The 7,868-nt window shown below is 42.3% G+C and overlaps 1 protein-coding gene across 1 annotated transcript; it reads right to left on the reverse strand.

Moving 5' to 3' along the window:
• Nucleotides 1-1,748: 1,748 nt before the first annotated feature.
• Nucleotides 1,749-7,645, reverse strand: PLK2 (polo like kinase 2). The gene is made up of 14 exons (XM_041414709.1): nucleotides 7,349-7,645; nucleotides 6,808-6,915; nucleotides 6,531-6,647; nucleotides 6,202-6,331; nucleotides 5,835-5,922; nucleotides 5,477-5,572; nucleotides 5,057-5,255; nucleotides 4,818-4,965; nucleotides 4,300-4,397; nucleotides 3,543-3,666; nucleotides 3,058-3,298; nucleotides 2,834-2,963; nucleotides 2,635-2,745; nucleotides 1,749-2,514 (listed from the first exon to the last, which is right to left on the reverse strand). Exons 1-14 carry the CDS (start codon nucleotides 7,559-7,561, stop codon nucleotides 2,323-2,325), a joined length of 1,995 nt encoding a protein of 664 aa, XP_041270643.1. The 5' UTR covers nucleotides 7,562-7,645; the 3' UTR covers nucleotides 1,749-2,322.
• Nucleotides 7,646-7,868: the final 223 nt, after the last annotated feature.

The raw sequence follows: 7,868 nt of genomic DNA on the forward strand, positions 1-7,868 counted from the left end.
GACTTATTTTAGTGAGGTATCAACCATCCACAAATGACTAGCATCCTGGAGCCTTTACATACATTTTTAAATATTCTAAATTAAAAGCTGATTTATTTGGTTACATGAGCCTGAATTATAGCCATACAAACATGATTTTGGTACACAAAGAAATCAGCAGCTGAATAAAGGTTTGCACTTTCTCTACCACACAAAAGTTGAACAAAAGTGGTCTTTCCATGTGAAGTACTATGGCTCTAGTAAATTTTGTTTTTGAAATGCATGCAAACTGTATGTTTACTGTATGTTTAATGTCATAAACAAAAAGGGAGATTTTACTTTGTTAGGGAGAAGAACACAACAGTAGCTGTACGTGTGCAGCAGAATTAGGTAAGTCATGGTCTCTCAGGAATAAAATCAGCCATTATCCCTTGAAGAAAGTAGACAGCTGGGAAGCTGAATTCTGCTCACTATAGCAAGTATATATTTAACTTCACTGAACTGCCTAGAGATACATTAATGAATCCATCTGAAGAACTCAATTGGGTCTTCCTGTCTAGACTTGAGAAGTAAATAAATATTACCTAATGCATGGTATTCAATGCAAGAAACCCCATCACAGTTACACACACTTGTTGCAAGATGAAGCAAGCCAGCAATAAGTACTCTGCTCACTATTTCAGATTGACATCTGTACTTTGTTTAGTCTGCGTTTTATTACTCTGCCTGTTCCTTACATTCAGCTGCTGTGATTGATATACTGACGGCAATTGATGTAGCTCAGAAAAGGCCTCATTCAGTTATAGGAACAATAGGTCAAGTAAGCAATTAACTGCTTGCTGTTGCATCAGAACAGTTACTTGAAGACAGCTATATGTTTATACAGGTCCGGGTGCTATGCAATATCTAAGAGAAGTAAGCCCAGTCCACAAGTCAGACAATTTCCACCTGCCTAGAGTCCATGATTTCTCCATAATTGCACCTATTTGCATGTTTTTAACTGACAAATGGCACTGCCTTATTTTGGAAAGCCATTAGTCATGTAAGTGGATGTTTAGAAGCACTGAGATTGCAGAAAGCAGCAGGCCATCCTGGTGTTGGTCTCAGAAAACTTAAGCGTCAACTTTGGGCTTACTCTACCCACAAGTGTTACTAAGTGACCACAAGTGTTACTAAGACAAATTATGATTTATGGTATACACTAAGTCTCCCTTTAATTTTTTCACTCTTTTGATTTTACTATACTGGGGTATTCAACCAAGGGTAGAAAGACAAAATAAAGCTCAGTAGAGGCACAGAGATAGGTGACAAATGATTCTGCTGCTGAGGTATCAGGATTCTCAGGCCCTTGATAAGAGCAATGCTTTCCCAGCAAGCAGAGAATTTACACAGCTCCTCTTATCCTTCAGTCTCCAACATACTACCCAGAAGAAAGAGTTCTTTTCAGTCAGTGTTAAACATCAATTTTGAGATGTAGTATCTTGAAGGGAACCATAGTTTTGTTTTAAGCTCTTAGGACAAGTGTCAAGGCCTACATCTGTAAGCTCCATCAGCAGTTATTTTAGGTTTGCAGCTATAATTAACAATAGCCATATTGGTGTTTGTGACTGTAAGTGGGCATAGACACAGATAAACCTGCCTACCCTTCATATCCAGACCTGCAGGAGACTTTTTAAAAATAGAATATAGAAAGCAAATCTGCGACATTTTTTTGTAATGCGAAGTAAAGCATGCTCAGTTACACTGGAGAAAGAGTAGAGAATGATGCCTCAGGTTTCCATTCTTTATTGCCAACAGATTTATATTCAAAATGCCAAGGTCCAAAAAAAAAAAAAAGTAATAAATACTTCACTTTAGGCTGTAATAAATAAAAAAAAATTAACAAGGAATGCACTTAGCCAGCCACAAGTGTGGGTATTTTTGAGAAATAAGGAAAAAAACAGTATGGCCATAATTCACAGTTAAGCAACCAGAAGCTGCTTGTTACTATTATCCCCAACAACGGAGCTCTCCCTTCCCTCCCTTTCCAGATGTGTATTCACAGTTTAACTCCATCAGAGATGCTCTCTTAAAGAGCAAACAGACACACTCTGCTCCGAGTTCAAGTGAAATTATATCTTTAACACACATGAAGCAAGGAAAACTATGATCCGAAGAACTCCTTGTCACAACATTTTACTCCAAGTAGGTTTAGGCTTCTAATAGATGTGTGCCCAGCACACTTGGACAGTCCAGTTTTCGTACCACCACACATCCATCATCAACATACTAGTTGCTCCACCATCTCCACTGTAGATTCACAGTGAACAAGAGAGTCCATTTGGTTTAAGAGAGTCAATTCCTTCAGTTACATCGCTGCAGCAGCATGTTCAGAGCATATTCCATTCTGTGTTTTAGTTCCAATGAACATCCTGAAACCAGAAGAGTTGTCAGTCGAAACGTTGTGGATATCCTGTCTTCATTTATGTAGGTAAGGAGATATTCCTCACTCTGATTGCAAATTATGACTTTCGTGTGATCATGGTAGAAGTTCACCTGCAAAAGAGAAGTAAGTTACTGTTTGTCTCCTTTCTCCTTTCAGTTTCTGAGATTTACCTAGTTTTATTGCAATAAAGTATTTTAAGACATTTTCTCTGGTGATGCTACCACACTTACTTGAAACGTGCCATCATTGAAGAGCATCATTAATGCTTTATCAGATTTGAGCCACTGTAAGAGGTAAAGCCTGGGCCTGCGTACATCAGTTAGGCTGGGCAGGTCTCCTCCCTAGGAAAGGCAACAGACTGTGTTAAGCATTCAGTTCACATTTAGTGTATTTTTTTACAGCTCAGGACCCTGAAGGTGCTGAACTTACATCCATAAGGTTCTCCTCCATATAGTGAGAGAAATACTTCAGTACAGTTACTTGGCTAATGAACTGTTCAGGGGCCTCTGTGGCTGAGAAGACAGAGCACTGGCCTAGCTCAGCATAGTAATGCACTGTTCTGAAAGAGGAAAAAAAATAAGGTGGTTAGTGATGAGAAACAAGTATTTCATGTTTAAACTGCTTTAGTGAGTTGTTTGCTTAATGATTCTTACTTTTTGTCTGGCAGAAGGCTCATATGTGCCCCATTGTTGAAGAGGACACCAACAGTGTGATCTGACAGCTGGTACCCAAAGCCGTACTTGTTGGAGTAGTCCACCCATTTTGTAACCCACTGGAAGGATGCTGTTAGCTGTTCTTTGGGATTGCTATCTGCTTCTGGCATGTTCTCCAGACATCCCCTCAATACTCTTGCAACTGTATCAGCAACACTTCCCATAGTACTGTCTTCCAAACCTGAAAAGAAAGGATTATTAGACTGACAAGAGCACACGGAGAGAAGATTTTCATTCTAAACTTTTGAGTTACATAGATTAAGAAACCTAGCCTTAATGACTTTATAGTTTAAATTTTTCAAAATTATTGGCTTTTGCAACAACAAAAATAAAGAGTATAAAACCGGACATTTGCTTCAAGCTTTTAAGATATGAGGAAAATAAAGTGGGATTCAGACTTTGACATCACATTTTGCTGCACTTACATTCACTGCTACTGCTGCAGCTTCCCAAAGTTCCTCTGACTATCATCCGAATGGAGTCTCCAATCTGTTTAGTTTCTGGCAATGCTCCTGGCTTCACCACTGTTGTGATAAGAGGCTGAATCTCCTAGAAGAGATGTCAGACTTGTAAACATCAAACATAACACAAGTCAAGGCTTATACACAAGTTTTGCATGGCTCTCCTGTTTCTCAACAGACAATAAATTCTAGGGAAACTGGTATTCATGTACAAAGATTACAAAGGAGCTGCTGCTAGACTTAGCTTAGAGCAGCACTCCAGGTCTTTCCATTCTTTAGATCTTCAATTTGCATCTCATAGGCTATTAATCAGTTTTCTGTTCTCTTGCCCTAGCAAGGGAGCAGCTGTGTGCAGGTCTGAACACCAAGTAGTGAAAGACAGATTTCAGCAATTTATTCTTTTAAGAAGCCCTAGTTAATCATGAACTGAAGCCCTGTATTTGGAATATTGGGAAATAGCACCTGGCAGACAAGTTAACGCACAGGTAACAATGGAATCTAGGCAGATACTATAATTACTCAAAAGCCAAAATTTATAGTCTCCCTACAAAGGCTACCATACCTTTGTGATGCTTGTTTAAGCCCTCTTAAAACAGCTCTGCTAATCATTTAAGCTTGATTATGCTGTGTACAGCCCCAGCCCTGATATCCAAGTCAAATATAATTTAATTATAGCTACTCCACCCAACTGTTACTAGATTTGAACTGCACTTGCATATACCTCATCGCTCTTGTGTTTGGGGGCCTGCTGGGTTATCGATGTCTTCTTCAAATCATGTCTGAGCTTGTAGATTTCTTCATCTTCTTTAGCTAGCTTGTCTGCAACACAGGAAAAAAATATTTAACATTGAATCTGGAAATGCTATTGAATTATAGAAAGCATAACAAGTTAGCTGCAGAAAATACATTGTCTCTCTCTAGCAGCTTCTTCTAAGCCTGCCATAGTCTTCCACAGAAATGATGCTATTATATACAAATCACTCTAAGAGACTAAATTTCAATAGACTTTCCAAACTAACAGATGACAAATATAGATATGGATGCTGTAAGAAGCATTCATGTACGTAAACTGGCACAGGTGGACAGGCTACCATCTATACTTAAGAAAAAAAGTCAAAACCAAACCAGGAAAGCTCTGAGACACAGGTATAAGTGTTCTGCTGCTATCTCACAGATGTACACTAATATGAAACTGATGTAATAGAAATAAGTGGACTGTATTCTAGACTTCAAACTTACTATGTGTGTCCAAGTATCTGGCCTTATCCTTTTTTCCCCCAAAGAGAGCAGCAGCTGCTTTTTTGAAGAAATTTTTAGCAGGACTTGACAAATGGAAATCAGGGACAGTGTGACAACAGCTTGCAGAAAGTCTATCAGGTGTAAAGCCCTGTGGAAATACAACACAACATTTTTAGACCACAGAGTGCATTTTTGTGTGGATTTTGTTTTTTACAACACTAATAGCAGGCAGTACAAACCTGTAAGAAGAATTCATGTCGAATTATTTCATCTAAACTTGGTCGATCTTCAGGGTTTTTTGACAACATGCTAGCTATTAAGTGTTTTGCAGGTGCCAAAAGAGATGAAGGCAGGCTGTATCTTGCTTCCCTTATACATCTGTATGTTTCTTTAAGATTTGTAGTCTCAAACGGGGGTCTTCCCAACAGCATTGTATACCTGTTTAAAGGCAAAGGAAAAACAGTTTTATTTTACACACCATACTTGGGTCTACAGATAGACAAAACCTTTTTTTGTATTTCCCAACATGAATAATTTCTGCACTGAACTACACATGTATAAAAGGCTGTAAATGAATGCAGCACTGTGTCCCCTTTGAACTCTCAAAAGCCTAAGCCAGTGGTAGATATAACACATTTCAAAGGCAGGAAGGTACTTACATTACACAGCCTAAGGCCCATATATCAGATTCACAGCCATGCCCTTGTTTGTTGAGGACTTCTGGGGAGAGGTAATTTGGTGTGCCACATATTGTTCTGAAAAATCAAAGACAACACAGAGCTGGTTAATACTTCAAATAGAAAGGGGAATGAGCTATTTTTCATAGGGCAGGTTTTCCTCTCAAGTTCAGACATCTAAAGAGGAGCTGTAGGAACTTTAATAGCATAGAATTTTTTTTCATTTTACTTCATGATACTGGAGGGGCAGTAACTAGCTTTTGCTATGGAACATGACTTCTCATTTTCATATAAATTTAGTTTCATTTACTACTAGACTATATATTTTTGATGCTCCTACCTCCTCCTGTGCTCCAGTGGTTCCAGCCTAGCTGCCAAGCCAAAGTCACCAAGCTTCAGTTCCATGTTCTCATTGATAAAGAAGTTACCTGGCAAACAAAGAGATTCCAGTTAGTCCATCTCTGGCAAGGTAGGACGGCATTTACCACAGGTGCTGAGTCATACTTTGTTCAGAGCCAGAAGCTAGGCAAGATTTTTTTTTTAAATTAAGAACGCTTAATGTCATCCCTTAAGCACCATGAGTTTCCACTGTAAAGATAGACTAAGCTGATTCTACTAAACAAACTATCACCATACAAGGATAAAGTGGTACAATGCTGACAGGACTGGAGGAGTATGTTTAGAAGTTGGCAATCTGGAGAACTCACCTAGTTTAAGATCCCTGTGTAAGATTTCCTGTTCATGAAGATACTTTAGCCCTGACACAATTTGCCTGAGGTAGTATCGTACTTCTGGTTCTGTCAATACCTTCCTCGCTTTTAAGATGTGAGCCATTGACTGCAAAGGAAAAACAAAGGCAGAAATGTCACTGACAATTCATGCACAAGATTAAGCATGTGCACTGTAAGCAAAAGTAAATGAGTACACATAGAAACAACAACTAAAGCCATGAAAAATAAATTTTACATATCACACATTTAAGTTAGCTGCAATTTCCAGGTAAGTAAATACCAGATTTCTCCCAATTGATACTCACCCTTCTACTGCAGTATTCCAGAAGAATGTAAATATTCTCTCTGTCTTCAAAATAGTGGTAAAACTGCACAACATGTCTATGATTAAGCATTCTGTGCAGCTCAATCTCTTTATCAATCTGTGAAGACAAGATAGTGGGAAAGAAGAAAGGTGTTGTTAGCCTTGCTTCCACAAGGTTGAGCATACAGCTCTATGAGAACCATTTCAGGAAAAGGGGTAGGCAATCTAGCACAAAAGGAGTTTGACAAAAAAAAAAAAAATCATTCATGCATACATACCTTCTCCCTTTGATGAGGTTTTGCTACTCTGCTGTGAGGAATGATTTTCGCAGCATAAACTTTATTTGTTGTCAAATCTGTCATCTCGTAACACTTGGCAAATCCACCCTAAAGAGCCATAGGAGAAAAAGGCAATTAGAGCAGGTATAAATGCAGTCCCGCACTTAGTCATTCACCAGCTCATGTATTAGTCAAGAAGCGCAACTTCCTTAGCAAAGGGCAATTTTCTAAGGACAGGTCCTAGGTTCATGGTCTGTCGGAAGGCTCGCGCTCCCCACTCCCCGCATGCAACATCCAAGTCTTTCCCGCGGGCTCGCCCGAGCCGAAGGCACAATTCCGGGGCAGTAAGGGCTCTCGGACCCATAGCGCCCGGCCCGGGCGGCGCTGGGCAGGTCGAGGGCGGCAGCGCAGCGCACTCCGCACTCCGCGGGAGCGCAGCCCCACGGGGGCAGCGCCCGCCGGCCGCCCCGCCGGGAAGGGCGGCGAGCTGGGCACGCCGGCTGTCGGCTCGGGAGGGCACGGGGCTCGCCGCAGCCATTACCTTTCCGAGCACCTTGCCGCGGCAGTAACGCTTCCCCGTCGTGGGGTCGGTTATAATCCGGGAGACCTCGGCTGCGGGGTGGCCGTGCTGGTGCTGCGGCTCCTCCGCCTTCTTCCTGCGCGACTCGCAGCCGGCCGCTCTGCCCGCCGCCGCCTCGCAGCCCTTGGCGCCGCCGCCGCCCGGCGGGTGGGCGATAGTCCGTAGGAGCTCCATCACCGCACCCCACCGGCTCCGTCCTGCCTCCCTACCCTCCTCGGTCCCGCTCCACCTGCCCTACCCGTCCCACCCGCTCGGCTCACAACCCCGAGCAGCTCCGCGGCTCGTCCTTTATGAAGCGGGTGCCGGCTCCTCCCCAACGCTGCGGGGCGGTCCCCGCCAGGACTCCGCTCCGCCCGCCCGGCTCGGCCCGGCCCCGCCCCACCCCGGCGGGGCCCGAGAAAGCTGAGCAGCACCGGGCTGACCTGTTCTGCCCTCTGTTGCCGGGCTGCCCTGTTTTATCCTCCCTTGCCCAGCTTTGTGG

Source organism: Onychostruthus taczanowskii, unplaced genomic scaffold, assembly GCF_017590055.1.
Source record: "Onychostruthus taczanowskii isolate IOZ18803 unplaced genomic scaffold, ASM1759005v1 scaffold46, whole genome shotgun sequence".
NCBI classification, from domain to species: Eukaryota; Metazoa; Chordata; class Aves; order Passeriformes; family Passeridae; genus Onychostruthus; species Onychostruthus taczanowskii.

Bases quoted from the DNA above. Each gene is read 5' to 3' on its own strand.
- PLK2 (XM_041414709.1), bottom strand. From the start codon at position 7,561: ATGGAGCTCCTACGGACTATCGCCCACCCGCCGGGCGGCGGCGGCGCC. The intron at 6,332-6,530 runs GTGAGTATCAAT...TTTCCTTTGCAG, and splicing joins TGGAATACTGCAGTAGAAGG to TCAATGGCTCACATCTTAAA. The intron at 4,966-5,056 runs GTTTGTACTGCC...GTATTTCCACAG, and splicing joins GACATGAATTCTTCTTACAG to GGCTTTACACCTGATAGACT.